Source organism: Eucyclogobius newberryi, unplaced genomic scaffold, assembly GCF_026437365.1.
Source record: "Eucyclogobius newberryi isolate DKJ021-1_F unplaced genomic scaffold, fEucNew1.0.hap1 SCAF_9, whole genome shotgun sequence".
Taxonomy (NCBI): domain Eukaryota; kingdom Metazoa; phylum Chordata; class Actinopteri; order Gobiiformes; family Gobiidae; genus Eucyclogobius; species Eucyclogobius newberryi.
The window spans coordinates 13,388,177-13,404,046 of NW_027316532.1; the positions used below are offsets into that span (position 1 = coordinate 13,388,177).

The 15,870-nt window shown below is 45.5% G+C and overlaps 1 protein-coding gene across 1 annotated transcript in view; it reads left to right on the forward strand.

The window, feature by feature from the left end:
* Window positions 1-15,870, forward strand: part of zbtb37 (zinc finger and BTB domain containing 37) — a 38,975-nt gene that overhangs the window by 8,591 nt on the left and 14,514 nt on the right. The window contains exon 2 of the mRNA XM_072439391.1: window positions 2,121-2,360. Within this exon, the coding sequence (XP_072295492.1) occupies window positions 2,121-2,360 (240 nt within the window). The remainder of the gene's footprint in view (window positions 1-2,120; window positions 2,361-15,870) is intronic.

Consider the following 15,870-nt stretch of genomic DNA (forward strand, 5'->3'; position numbering starts at 1 on the left):
CACCATCACCCATCATCCACCATCATTCATCTTTATCCATCATCCACCATCACCCATCATTCATCTTTATCCACCATCACCCATCATTCATCATTATCCATCACCCATCATTCATCATTGTCCATCATCCACCATCACCCATCATTCATCTTTATCCATCATCACCCATCACCCATCATCCACCATCATTCATCTTTATCCATCATCCACCATCACCCATCATTCATCTTTATCCATCATCCACCATCATCCATAATTCATCTTTATCCATCATCCACCATCACCCATCATTCATCTTTATCCATCATCCACCATCACCCATCATTCATCTTTATCCATCATCACCCATCATTCATCTTTATCCACCATCACCCATCATTCATCATTATCCATCACCCATCATTCATCATTGTCCATCATCCACCATCACCCATCATTCATCTTTATCCATCATCCACCATCACCCATCATTCATCTTTATCCATCATCCACCATCACCCATCATTCATCATTATCCATCACCCATCATTCATCATTATCCATCATCACCCATCATTCATCTTTATCCATCATCCACCATCACCCATCATTCATCATTATCCATCATCCACCATCACCCATCATTCATCTTTATCCATCATCCACCATCATCCATAATTCATCATTATCCATCATCCACCATCACCCATCATTCATCATTATCCATCATCACCCATCATTCATCTTTATCTATCATCCACCATCACTCATCATTATCCATCACCCATCATTCATCTTTATCCATCATCCACCATCACCCATCATTCATCATTATCCATCACCCATCATTCATCATTATCCATCACCCATCATTCATCATCATCCACCATCACCCATCATTCATCTTTATCCATCATCCAGCATCATCCATCATTCATCATTATCCATCACCCATCATTCATCATTATCCATCATCACCCATCATTCATCTTTAGCCACCATCACCCATCATTCATCATTATCCATCATCCACCATCACCCATCATTCATCTTTATCCATCATCACCCATCATTCATCTTTATCCATCATCCACCATCACCCATAATTCATCATTATCCATCATCCACCATCACCCATCATTCATATTTATCCATCATCCACCATCATTCACCATTATCCATCACCCATCATTCATCATTATCCATCATTACCCATCATTCATCATTATCCATCATCACCCATCATTCATCTTTATCCATCATCCACCATCATTCATCATTATCCATCATCACCCATCATTCATCTTTATCCATCATCCACCATCACCCATCATTATCCATCATCACCCGTCATTCATCTTTATCCATCATCCACCATCACCCATCATTCATCATTATCCATCACCCATCATTCATCATCATCCACCATCACCCATCATTCATCTTTATCCATTACCCATCATTCATCATTATCCATCATCACCCATCATTCATCTTTATCCATCACCCATCATTCATCATTATCCATCACCCATCATTCATCATTATCCATCACCCATCATTCATCATTATCCATCATCACCCATCATTCATCTTTATCCATCATCCACCATCACCCATCATTCATCATTATCCATCACCCATCATTCATATTTATCCATCATCCACCATCACCTATCATTCATCATTATCCATCACCCATCATTCATCTTTATCCACCATCACCCATCATTCATTATCCATCATCCACCATCACCCATCATTCATCATTATCCATCATCCACTATCACCCAACATTCATCATTATCCATCAACCACCATCACCCATCATTCGTCTTTGTCCATCATTTATCCGTGTTCCTGTGTATACTATTGCTCTGGGTCTTGAACACAGATAAACTGAATGCTTTTTCCTTTTACCGATTTTTCACCTCATGTGAATTGGAGAATTATTTTCTAAAAACACACTATTGCAACAGGCTTTGTTTTGACCCGTCCATTGAATCACAATTCTGATTCTGTTCAATTCCAACAGAATTAATTGTGCAGCTGTCAATATTAAACAAATCTTACTTTACAGAACATGTATCTATATCTCAATTGTTTGACGTCATCATCGTCATCCTTTGTGCTGTTCTCAGGCTCTTCGCGGGCTCGGTCTCTGGAGTCCGTAGTCCGTTCTGGGCACAGTTTGTGTCTGTTAGGGCCCCGAGCAGAGGAGGCAGAGACCCCACCTGAGGAGACTCCAAGCCCCCCTCCTACAGTGGAGCATAGCGGGGCCAAAGAACCGATCCTCCGCATCAACCGAGTGGGACAGTGGTACATGGAGACCAACAGCGAGCTGGAACGGAGCGCCAGTCTGGACGACTGCAGCCAAGACGGTGAGAAGCTCAACACCAACATCTTTTTATTCACAGGTGTTTTAACTGCATTTGTAGTAGTTTTGTTTTGCTTTTTGTAATGGCATTACAAAGTTAGGGTTAGGGTTACATTACAGTTCATTATTAGCTCAGTAAAATACACAATCCCATTTTTTCAAAATTAACATCATAAATAGAAAAAAAACAGTCTGAAATGCATAATGAAAAGGAGAAAAGTATACCAAAGAAAAAAAAACAAAAGTAAAATGTTATTGGCATATGTGTCCCTACAGTGCATAAGGAAAACATTCCATTTGTCTCCATATATATATTACAACCCAATTCCAAAATGGATTAGATTCATTATTACTTCATTATTACTTCCGGCGCTGGTGAGAGCCGGCTGCTCGTTGCAACGCTCCCTCTACTTTGTGTTGCAACACTGGAATTTCCCCATTGTGGGACAAATAAAGGCTTATCTTATCTTATTATTTGCCTCAAAATTCTACAAACAATATAGGTACAAAGTGAAAGAAGATTTTCTGGATTCTCTGCAAATGTATCAAAAGCATGCACGAGTATTCACATCTTTTGCCCAAAACTGTGTTGAAGCACCTTTGGCACTAATTACAGCCTCAATTCTTTGAGTCTTCATGCTAGAAACCTGCAACAACTATTTTTGGGCTTTATTCCATTCTTCTTTGCAGAACCTCTCAAGGTTGAATGGTGAGCGTCTGTTCACAGCTGACTTCAGGTCTCTCCAGATATGTTCAATTGGGTTCAAGTCTGGGCTTTGGCCAAGACGCTCAAGGACATTCACATAATGGTCCTGTAGCCATTCCTTTATCTTGAATGTGTGCTTAAGTCCACAGCTTAAAGTTTTCCGTTGCTATTACGGATTTTCATCAATTTGAGAAACTGGAAACATTTATCATCAGACCCTAATGTGTTTAAAGACTATATGATTAATGCCCCAACGTTAAATCCACATTCGAGTGTGGATTCTTGGCCCCCACAGTTTGGGTTCAGGGTGCAGGCTCAGCCTGTTTGCGCTCTGTCCCTCCATTGCCAGATTACCCATTTTGCCATTAGGATCACTCTTCCATTGCTTTGTAGATGACGTGCAAATGTACATTCGCTTACAGTCTCGGGAGGCAAGACAACTGCTCTTTGGCCTTTTAAACACGAACTGCTGAGTCATTATTGTTTTGTAACTTCATGTGTATGTTAATTGCTGGCGGTCAGGGACAGTGGCTCTGGCAGACCGGGGTGGTGGTCCCTCTGGTCAAGAAGGGGGACCAAAGGGTGTGTTCCAACCACAGAGGGATCACACAGCCTCCGCGGTAAGGTCTATTCCAGGTACTGGAGAGGAGAATCCACCCGATAGTCAAACCTCTGTTTTAGGAGGAGCAGAGAGCTTGCTACCGCTGCTTTAAATGTTTTATTTTGCTTTTTAATCTGTTTTTGTCTTCCAAACATTTTTGCATATGATTTTTTTCAGGTAAACCAAGGATTTTAAGAACATTTTAACAGTTTTAACAACATGTCTGACGAGCCAGCGGCATGTCCGGGAGAAGAAGGGAAACAGACTGAACACTATTGGAAATATCAACGAGAAATCCTTGATCTAAAAACACAGATATTTGCTTTAGAATCTGAAAAAGGACTCCAAGATACAATTCCAGTGTCATCCTGTGGTAATAGAGAAAAAACAGCTTTCAACCTAATACAGAGTGACTCTGTTTCGTTCCCCAAACTGTCTAAAGACCAGAAAGACCAGCATGTATCTTGGAACAAACTCGGTGTAAAGCCTAAACGATACAAAGATAACGTAAAGTCACCTAAAATACAGCTTACAGATTTTTACCACTTTTGTAACTGAAGTAAATGAACAAAGAAAAAATGTAAGCCATGACGTGGCCAAAAGGGGGCAGACAGAAGATCTGTGTCAAACGTCAAGGTCACTGATACATCTATCTTGATTGGAGATGCTGCAATACGTCATGTGACGCATGGAAAGATCCATACAAATTGTTTTCCCAGCACCACTGTTTCTGAAGTCCTCATTTCTTCATAATGTTTTTGCCAAACATGAGTTAAACCGCTGATTGTGCTTGTGGTGCAGTGGATATACGACGAGAACAGACTGAAGTTTTGAGGTGGAGTGAGGGTGGAGTGAGGGTGCAGTGAGGGTGCAGAGGTGGAGTGAGGGTGCAGAGGTGGAGTGAGGGTGCAGAGGTGGAGTGAGGGTGCAGAGGTGGAGTGAGGGTGCAGAGGTGGAGTGAGGGGTGGAGTGAGGGTGCAGAGGTGAAGTGAGGGGTGGGGTGAGGGTGCAGAGGTGGGGTGAGGGTGCAGAGGTGGGGTGAGAGTGAGGGTGCAGAGGTGGAGTGAGAGTGAGGGTGCAGAGGTGGAGTGAGGGTGTAGAGAGGGCGCAGAGGTAGAGTAGCGCAGAGGGAGGTGGAGCGAGGGCGCAGAGGGAGGTAGTTAGAGAAGAGAGGAATGAGAGAAAAATTCCTGCTCCATCAGCCAGAGACCGAGCCAAAGTTTCAGCATCAACAGCTCCACAATCACCACCTCCAGCGAAGGACTCATCAGCAACAGCACCACAACAATCTTTACCGCGGCCAGCGCAGGAGTCATTCAAATTATTCCCAGAGTCCTCATCAAAGGCCTTGGACCTAGGGATGCACACCTAAACCCACGTTCAGGTTCAACTCCGGATTCGAATCCAAAGGTTTAGGTTCAGGTCCGGACCTAATGAGTCCGGACCTAAACCATGCCATATTTGGATAATGTTATAACAGCATAACACAAGCTACTTGGCTAAATTAAGTTGAAGACACTTGAACAAGGACGACTATCAAACACAAGGCTTAACTGCAGTGAAATAAACTCAACTTGTCTGGTTTATTCACGTTTTTTTAACAGAAGTTACAACTTACAAATCACAAGCTACAAGCTAGCAGCTAAACTATTGCTTAACAGTTAACACACATCACTTGAGGAACAACTCAAGACTCAACTCAACAACAAGAGCATGTTGAGTATTGTTGACAGGGTCAGTCTGGGTCAAGGGTCAAAGCAGCTGTTTCATCTGATACAATGTTTCATCTTTAGACACATTTCCATCTTTAATGTTCAGATCCATTGGCATCAAAAGTCAGGTCAAAACCTTCAAACAGACAATACACCAGTGTAAATAATGATGTCAGTGTAAAATAACAGAGTTACAAAAAATAGCATAAAAGTCAACTTTAATCACTATAAAGCATCAACTTAGCAGTATCAAAAGTAGAATATGAAAATATTTTACACAACACATCAAAATAATACATCATATTAGCAGCATTAAACACCAGACCATTTTAACAACTGTAGAATACAAATACAAAATACTATCACCAAATATAAACTCGTGCAGCAATTAAGCAATATTACTTTGAATTTACTTTGTATTTACTTAATGCCAAATACATCACACCACAACATAACACTTAAGTTATTTCATTCATATTTACACCCAGACCAAAGACCCAGACAAGACCCCACGCTGACCCCGCCCCTTTAACGCGCAGCACTTAAACCATCACAACATCGCACAAGGCGGCCACAAATTAAAAAAGTTCAAAAAAGCCAGCGATCTTACCGGCTTCACTTCAACGTTCACATGTGGATACACGGTTCCGCACAGCTCGACACGTGCGAGGTGCTCCCGTCTCTCGCATCTTTAAACTTATTTCGCCGGCTTCAACTTATGCCCGTCACTAATTAGGGTCCGTGTGCGCTATTGACGGTGGCGCATGACAGTGTTTACGTCTTTTCCAGCACGAATTTCGCGATCAATGGAAGGTTTAAGATGGTCTAGATTCTAGAACAAAAAGGATATAGTATGTCTGTGCTATATTTTATGAGTCCAGAACCGAATCACCGGGGTTTCGGTTTTTTTGGACCTGAACCGAAACGTTTTTACAAGTCCAGACCCGGTTCGTCGTAGCGGTACGCATCCCTACTTGGACCCTTCTGTGACAGGCCCGACAGCATCCCTGCCATCCCTGCCTTCGGAGCAGTCATGGGTTCCCCCTACAACATCTACTCCCACTAAAGATTCCTCACTCTCTTTCTCATCTCCACCCTCACCCAGGGGCCTTCCCAGCCATCTTGAATGTCTGATGGCTCCTCTCACGCCCAATATAGCAAGATCAAGAATTATATAAACACTTATCAACTCTTTCCCGCACAAACTGTCTACACCAACAAAAGCCTCAGCACCCATCCCCCCTCGCCTTTCACCTGGTATCTCCCATAGATGGGATGCACTGGGTCCCAGCGTTGCCGGGACTTATAGTCAACCCCCCCCCCCCCCTCTAGTGCTATTTCTGTAGTCATATCACACAGATGGGAAAACAAAATGCGAGTCAAGCTGCTCAATCTGAGAAATTTGATTCATATTCCCTGTGAAAAGATGAGGCCCAGTCCCACTGAAAGTAGTCAGAAACTTGCTGTGCTAAATATCAGATCCTTATGAAACAAATAACTCTTAATTAAGTTTATTTCTTCTTATAATCTTGATTTTATGTTTTTAACTGAAACATGGCTTGACAGAAACACAGGAAATGTAGTTCTAATAGAATATGTTCCACCAAACTTTAAGTTTGAATCTGGAACACAAGAAAACAAAAAGGGGGGCGGAGTCTCTGCAATCATTAGAGATGAAATAATTACCCGCAGGTTGTCTTTTGGGGTGTATTCATCATTTGAGTATGTATCCTTTAAAATGGAACTAAAACGGCCTCCATCCATTCTATCCATTCTCTTTATTTGTTTTACACAAGCCTCTCCTGCACTGCCAACGTTTTACTGATGATTTTACTGAGATGTTTCAGTCGCACAGACTTTGATGGTTTGGTCATTACAGGTGATTTCAATGTGCATGTGGATAATATTTGTGACAGAAACGTTAAAGAGCTTGATGCTGTCCTTGAAACCTTCAGCCTTACTCAGCATGTGAGAGGCCCCACCCACAGCAGAGTGGCCCCACCCACAGCAGAGGGCACACTCTAGATCTCATAATTACAAAGGGGGTAAATATTTCAAGTGTCAATGTGGTCGATGCTGCTCTGTCTGATCATTTCTGTGTCTTCTTTGACATGTCTGTTTTTCCCAAACCACCGGCTGGTCCTGCAGCAGTTCAGAGGCTGGTTCTGCAGCAGTTCAGAGGCTGGTCCTGCAGCTGTTCAGAGGCTGGTCCTGCAGCTGTTCAAAGGCTGGTCCTGCAGCTGTTCAAAGGCTGGTCCTGCAGCTGTTCAAAGGCTGGTCCTGCAGCTGTTCAGAGGCGGCTCTTGCAGCTGTTCAGAGGCTGCTCCTGCAGTTGTTCAGAGGCTGCTCCTGCAGCTGTTCAGAGGAGATACATAAATGATGGCACAGATGCACTATTTATAGAAATGATAAACTTTGAGAATGTCTCATGTTCTAATGTAAATGATTTGTTAAACTCTGTTACATCTAGTGTTTTGAATGTTCTGGACACCATTGCCCCTATGAAGGCTTAAATGGTTAAAAATAAGCAGAAGTTGCCATGGAGACATGATGATGGGTCAGGGCACAGAAAAGGGAGTGCCACCGGGCCGAACGGAAACGGCGCAAGTCAAAGCTCCAGGTTCAAAAAGAGATTTACAAAGAGAAGCTGAACCTGTACAACCTCATTTTATGTAGAACTAGGGAAAGATATTTTTTCCGAAATAATTTGAAGCTGCAGTAACAACTGGCGTGTCCTGTTGCCACAGTAACAGATGAACAAACCCTCCAGCTCAGCTGCCGTTAGAACTCATTTCCACATCAATTGTCAGGAGTTTGTATTATTCTTTAATGACAAAGTTCAGGGCATTAAAAATTATATAAATCCCACAATGCAAATAACAACCCAAAAACCACCAAGACAGTTAGAGCTGACTCACTTTGCACCTGTAACTGACAAAACTGTCCAGGAGATCAGCACCAGTCTGAGTTCATCTACAGCTGCCTCGATGTGTGACCCACCAGATTTCTAAAGTCTGTGCTGAACAGTTTGTTAGCACCACTCACTCACATAGTTAACATGTCGCTTCAATCTGGAACATTCCCAATGTTGTTGTTGTTGTTGTTGTTGTTTTATGGCGGTTGGCATCCAAGTGTTGCATTACCGCCAGACTTTATTCCTCAGACTTTGTCGTAGTCCTCAGACTCTGTCGTAGTCCGTAAAAGTACTCCTTCCATTGCTTTGGTGTTACAAAGCCCATGAGGTCATGATATGTCTTTGTGACTAGAATAGTTGTTGTTTCAGAGACAACAACCGGCTTTATTCCAGGGAGACTCTTCTTCATCTTCCTCTCCTTCTTTGACGTTCGGTGCTTCCACCGTACAGCTTTATTCTTCAGGCTTCAGTCTATAGGCTTTAATATGTCCACTGCCTTTTCTGCCTGCACGTGCCCGGAAACGTAAAAAGTCCCTTAGCTCGTCCGAGGGTTCTGGGAATGAGCAGCAGGATGAGGCTGAAGCTATTGATGTCCGGGGTGAGAGCAGAGACTGTAAGGTGATCATAAAGCTTGCACAGGATAGTGCATCCTTTAAGGAGTGGAATTCAGTGGCATTGTCAAAGAGCCTAACTGTAGCTGTGGGAGTGATCAAGAGTGCGAGTGTCCTTAGAGATGGCTCGCTGCTGGTCGTGTGCAAGGACGCGGCTCAGCAACGGAAGGCGATTGGAACTAAACGTCTGGGTGGAAAGGACATTCTTGTGTCTAATGCTGAAAGAAACACGGTCAGAGGAGTTATCGTAGGTGTACCTATGGCGACGTCTGTGGATGAAGTTAAGGAGAATTTGACGGGAGTTACGGTGGTGGACGCTAGGCGTTTGAAGGTGACCCGGTTTGGGGTAAGATGTGACAGCTTGTCGGTAATGGTAACACTTGAAGGGAGGTGCCTGCCTAGTAAGGTGTTCATTGGGTACATGTGCTATAGCGTCAGGCCATATGTTCCGCCGCCCCTGCGTTGCTTTAAGTGCCAGCGCTTTGGGCATATTGCAGCGGTCTGTAGAGGGGAGGCAAAGGTGTGGTAAATGTGCAGGAGATCATGAGTATGGGAAGTGTGACGTGGGTGCAAAACTGAAGTGCTGTAACTGTGGGGAAGAACATAGCTCTGCCTACGGGGGATGCAGGTTTAGCAAAAGAGCTGCTGAGGTGCAGAAAATAAAGGTCTCTCAGGGTATATCCTATGCAGATGCAGTCAAGAAAGTTTCAAGTAACGAGTTTAGAGTAAATACAGAGAGAGGAGCCAGCGCTGCTCCCAGCCAGGGCGAAATGAGAGAGGCCAGCGTGGCTCCCAAGAAGTGTGAAGGTTTCAAGAGTGGAGGTCCCAAGTGTGCAGGTTCCAGAATTAATGAGAATACCCTGGTTGTGGATAGAGAGGATTTTGTACTCTTTATGGTGGATGTTGTAAACTGTGCTGCTCAGACTCAAAGCAGAACTGAAAGGATCAGGATCATTGCTAAAGCTGCAGGGAGATTCCTTGGAACAAAGGAGCTTGATTGGGCAGATATAGAAAACAGGCTAAAGGCGCTAAATGGGAGTCGGAGTGATGGGGGTCTGCTTGTGGGGAGTCAGAGTGATCAGAGTGACGAGATGGGGGTGGGGGTGGTCTCCTGTCCTCGCCCAGTCTCGTAGATGCACGGCTACCAAGCGGCGACATCAGTGGACATATTAAAGCCTATAGAATGAAGCCTGAAGAATAAAGCTGTACGGTGGAAGCACCGAACGTCAAAGAAGGAGAGGAAGATGAAGAAGAGTCTCCCTGGAATAAAGCCGGTCACAAAGACATATCATGACCTCATGGGCTTTGTAACACCAAAGCAATGGAAGGAGTACTTTTACGGACTACGACAGAGTCTGAGGACTACGACAAAGTCTGAGGAATAAAGTCTGGCGGTAATGCAACACTTGGATGCCAACCGCCATAAAACAACAACAACAACAACAACAACAACAACAACTATTCTAGTCACAAAAACACATCATGACCTCATGGGCTTTGTAACGCCAAAGCAATGGGAGGAGTACTTTTACGGACTACGACAAAGTCTGAGGACTACGAAACGTCTGAGGAATAAAGTCTGGCGGTAATGCAACACTCGGATGCCAACCGCCATAAAACAACAACAACAACAACCGGCTTTATGGAGCTGCCATAAAAAACAACAACGACAACAGTTTGGATATTACGGCAACATAGAGGAACGCCTCGGTCCGTATGACGGGGAAGAAGAAGAGGAAGCGTGACCTGGTCGGTGACGATATGAACAGCGGGGAGGACTCCCCTGGAGCCACTGATCCTGTGCAGCGTAGGGCGTCTTCTTGCTCGTCTATGGAGGGCTCTCTCAGTGAGGAGCAGGGCGGGGGGGTTGCAGATGTCGGGGATGTGAGTTCAGAGTGTAAGGTGTTCATAAAGCTCGCGCAGGATAATGCGTCCTTTAAGGGGTGGGATCCGATGGCGTTGACAAGGAGCCTGACTAGCTGTGGGAGTGGTCAAGCATGCAAGTGTCCTTAGGGATGGCTCGCTGCTGGTCGTGTGCAAGGACGTGGCTCAGCAAAGGAAGGCGATTGAAGCTAAGTGTCTGGGGGGGAAGGACATTCTTGTGTCTGATGCTGTAAGAGGCACGGTCAGGGGAGTTATAGTAGGCGTCCCTACGACGACATCTGTGGATGACGTAAAGGAGAATTTGACTGGAGCTAAGGTGGTGGATGCTAGGCGGTTGAAGATGACCCGGGATGGGGTAAGGTGTGACAGCCTGTCGATAATGATTAGATTTGAAGGTGGGATCCTGCCTCGTGTGGTGTGCGTTGGGTACATGCGCTATGGCGTACGCCCATATGTTCTGCCGCCCCTGCGTTGCTTCAAGTGCCAGCGCTTTGGGCATATTGCAGCGGTCTGTAGAAGGAAGCAGAAGTGTGGTAAATGTGCAGGAGACCACGAGTATGAGAAGTGTGACGACGGAGCAAAACTCAAGTGCTGTAACTGTGGGGGAGAGCATAGCTCTGCCTACGGGGGATGCGTGTTCAGCAAGAGGGCTGCTGAGGTGCAAAAAGTTAGAGCCTCTCAAGGCATATCCTACGCGGATGCGGTCAAGAAGGTGTCTGGTAGTCAGGTGACGGTGGATGCAGTGGGGGCTGCCAGTGCTGCTGGTGTCCTAGGCGACAGGGGAGGGGGCAGCGTTGCCCGCGGCCAGGGGGAGGTCCCCACTGGGATGCCTGTGAGTGTGGCTTCCACGGGCAGAGGCCCTGTGGGTGCGGAGGATGTACTGGTTGTGAAGAGGAAAGATTTCTTCCTCTTTATAGTGGAAGTGATTAACTGTACTGGGCAAACCAAGAAGAGATCCGAAAAGACTAAGATCATCGCTAAGGCTGCAGGGAAGTACTTTGGAGCTGGGGGCCCCGAGTGGACGGAGATAGAGGATGCGCTGCGGGAGGGCGCCCTGCCCCATTCTGGCAGTGGGAGTGGGGGGGCTCCCGATGCGCCGTCAGGTTCCGGGGGCTCATAATGGCGGTGGTTGTCTTGCAATGGAATGCGCGTAGTCTTCGTGCTAATGGCCAGGAATTTAAGCATTTTGTCTCTACCTTGTTGAACAAGCCTCACGTTATGTGCGTGCAGGAGACTTGGTTACGACCTAGGTGGGGTTTTGGGATACAAGGGTATGTGTGTGTTAGGAATGATAGGGAGCAGGGTAGAGGCGGAGGTGTGGCTGTGTTTGTCCGAGATGACCTAAATTAGGTTGTTGTCAGTGTGTGTAAAGCGCCGGAGGCCCTGGCGGTGAGGGTCTGGCTGGGTGGTGAAGCTGTTACTGTGGTTAACCTTTATAATCCGTGTGGTGAGTTAACGTTAGAGTCCTTACATAGTATCGGTAAGGATGTTCGGGGAAAGGCCGTGTGGTGTGGGGATTTTAATGCGCATAGCGCTTTGTGGGGCGGTAGTGGTACCGATAGGTATGGGCAGGTGGTAGAGGGTTTTATCAATCAAAGGGAATTGGTTTGTCTGAATGATGGGGGTGGGACCCGCTATGATATGGGGACCGGTGCGGAAAGTGCAATAGAGGTGGGGGGTGTTGGAGACTGAGCCGAGGATGAGGAGCAAGAGGATGTTCTAACGCGCTTGGACTTCATGGGCCTAGAAACGCCAAAGTGATGGAAGAAGGACTTCTAAAGGATAAAACGACAAAGACGTCCCATGACCTCATGGGCTTTGTAAAACAACAAAGACGTCCCATGATCTCATGGGCTTTGTACTTCCAAAGCACCGAACGTCAAAGAGGGCGAGGAAGGTGAAGAAGAGTCTCCCTGGAATAAAGCCGGTTGGTCTCTGACACGTTTATAGAGGTGGGGGGTGTTGGAGACTGAGCCGAGGATGAGGAGCAAGAGGATGTTCTAACGCGCTTGGACTTCATGGGCCTAGAAACGCCAAAGTGATGGAAGAAGGACTTCTAAAGGATAAAACGACAAAGACGTCCCATGACCTCATGGGCTTTGTAAAACAACAAAGACGTCCCATGATCTCATGGGCTTTGTACTTCCAAAGCACCGAACGTCAAAGAGGGCGAGGAAGGTGAAGAAGAGTCTCCCTGGAATAAAGCCGGTTGGTCTCTGACACAACAACTATTCTAGTCACAAAAACACATCATGACCTCATGGGCTTTGTAACGCCAAAGCGATGGGAGGAGTACTTTTACGGACTACGACAGAGTCTGAGGACTACGAAACGTCTGAGGAATAAAGTCTGGCGGTAATGCAACACTCGGATGCCAACCGCCATAAAACAACAACAACAACAACAACAACAACAACAACAACAACACAACAACTATTCTAGTCACGGAGACACATCATGACCTCATGGGCTTTGTGGCGCCAAAGCAATGGGAGGAGTACTTTTGCGGACTGCGACGGAGTCTGGGGACTGCGAGGCGTCTGAGGAGTGAAGTCTGGCGGTGGTGCAGCACTCGGATGCCAACCGCCATGGAACAGCAACAACAACAACAACAACAATGAGGTCTGGCGGTGATGCAACACTTGGATGCCAACCGCCATGGAACAACAACAACAACAACAACAACAACAACTATTCTAGTTACAAAGACATATCATGACCTCATGGGCTTTGTAACACCAAAGCAATGGAAGGAGTACTTTTACGGACTACGACAGTCTGAGGACTACGAAAAGTCTGGCGGTAATGCAACAATTGGATGCCAACCGCCATAAAACAACAACAACAACCGGCTTTATTCCAGGGAGACTCTTCTTCATCTTCCTCTCCTTCTTTGACGTTCGGTGCTTCCACCGTACAGCTTTATTCTTCAGGCTTCATTCTATAGGCTTTAATATGTCCACTGATGTCGCCGCTTGGTAGCCGTGCGTCTACGAGACTGGGCGAGGACAGGAGACCACCCCCACCCCCATCTCATCACTCTGATCACTCTGACTCCCCACAAGCAGACCCCCATCACTCCGACTCCCATTTAGCGCCTTTAGCCTGTTTTCTATATCTGCCCAATCAAGCTCCTTTGTTCCAAGGAATCTCCCTGCAGCTTTAGCAATGATCCTGATCCTTTCAGTTCTGCTTTGAGTCTGAGCAGCACAGTTTACAACATCCACCATAAAGAGTACAAAATCCTCTCTATCCACAACCAGGGTATTCTCATTAATTCTGGAACCTGCACACTTGGGACCTCCACTCTTGAAACCTTCACACTTCTTGGGAGCCACGCTGGCCTCTCTCATTTCGCCCTGGCTGGGAGCAGCGCTGGCTCCTCTCTCTGTATTTACTCTAAACTCGTTACTTGAAACTTTCTTGACTGCATCTTGATGCTGCAGTACTGAGTCATTACCGGCCCATCTCTAATCTGACATTTTGGGGCAAGGTCCTTGAAAACATACACAATTTTCTGCAAATGAACAAGCTTGTACTACTGTTCAATAAAATGGTGAAAAAGCATGAGAATCTTTATGCTTCTTATAGGTAAGAAGCTTTTCCCAAAACGTTTTATCGTATACCCTGCCTAAACCCAGGTAGAAGTTATTGAGAATGAGACCAAGTGGTAATGTCAATATAAATTAAAATGTGCATTATTTTGTTTATACCAACAACTTTCCTTACAAAATAAAATGTTATTCTCATTAGAATTAGAAAAGACCAGCTTCATACGTTTTAGATTTTGATTCCCAGAAATATTTAGAAAAAAATCTAAAATAATATTCTTTGTCTGCTTTCAGAACAGATCAGTTGAAACGTGGTCTCTCTGTAGACTATCCACAGATCACCTTCCAACGTCCACAACAGCAGAATATGAGTGACATAGTTTATGTAGAAGCCCTTTCTACACCTGATGTTGTTGAGATGATTCCTGGAGTATCAGAGACCGAGGGATTGACAACATCCACAGATACAGATGTGTCCTCTCCCAGTCCACTCAAAGGCGGTATGGACGATTTTTCGGCGATTTGAGAACGCAGGCGGAAGTGCGCATGCGCACTCCCCCGTGCGGACCGATACAACACACACGTGCGTTTGTTTATTAGCGCAACGGAGCACATCGCATTGCTCGTCTTCTGTAGATTTCTGTCCACTTCTTCGTCAGCTCGAACTGTCTTTCTCCGTCTTCATTTTGCCCCGTACACTGAGGGAACTATATTATGATAGATCAATGCGCTTAGGCACGTGGAAACGTTGGGACGAGCCTGACGCGGCTGTAGGTGAGCGGTAGGTGCGTTTTATGATTGATACGTGGCAGGACTAATGATTTATCCACGCCACGAGGAAATATGATAAAAAAAAATGCTGAAAAAAATCGTCCATACCACCTTTAAGCCAGGCATGTCCAAACTAGGGCCCGGGGGCCAAATGCGGCCCTCAAACCAATTTTTGTTGGCCCTCCAGCTCCCTGCTATGTTGGCCCAAATAACAAAAAGTAGTACTTTTTACTGTGAAATTGGGAAAATTCAGGCATATTGATGTTATACCAACCTAATATTAATATTCTAGGTCAAATTAAAGGTGTGGAGGCTCATCGCAATTACGTCAAATGCAAAATTTCAAATGATTCACTTTGTCATTCAACAAATTCGACATTGTCAAGTTGTTTGTGGCCCTCTGCCCCGATTAAGTTTCAAAATGCAGCCCAGAGCTTTTAACCTTCTTACATTGCTATTTGTGCTTCATATATGTACCCAGAGTGTTTTTTGATTGATTCCCGCAGTGTTTAGCTATATTACAGACTATCTCCTTTCCGCGAATCTCCAAACTGACGGGCGGTGGGAGCAAGACCGCGTCATAACCCCAGGCACGCGTCACCACCAAACACCAGATTTATTTAGTCTCAAAGTAGTGTTGATCTGAAGTTCTATCGTTTCTCACTCACTCGCGCGGAGCGGCGCATCGCGGAGCAGACAGCTGTGGGGCACACACTACGTCATGGGTGGGCGGGGCACACACGCGCTCTGAGACTACGTCACGG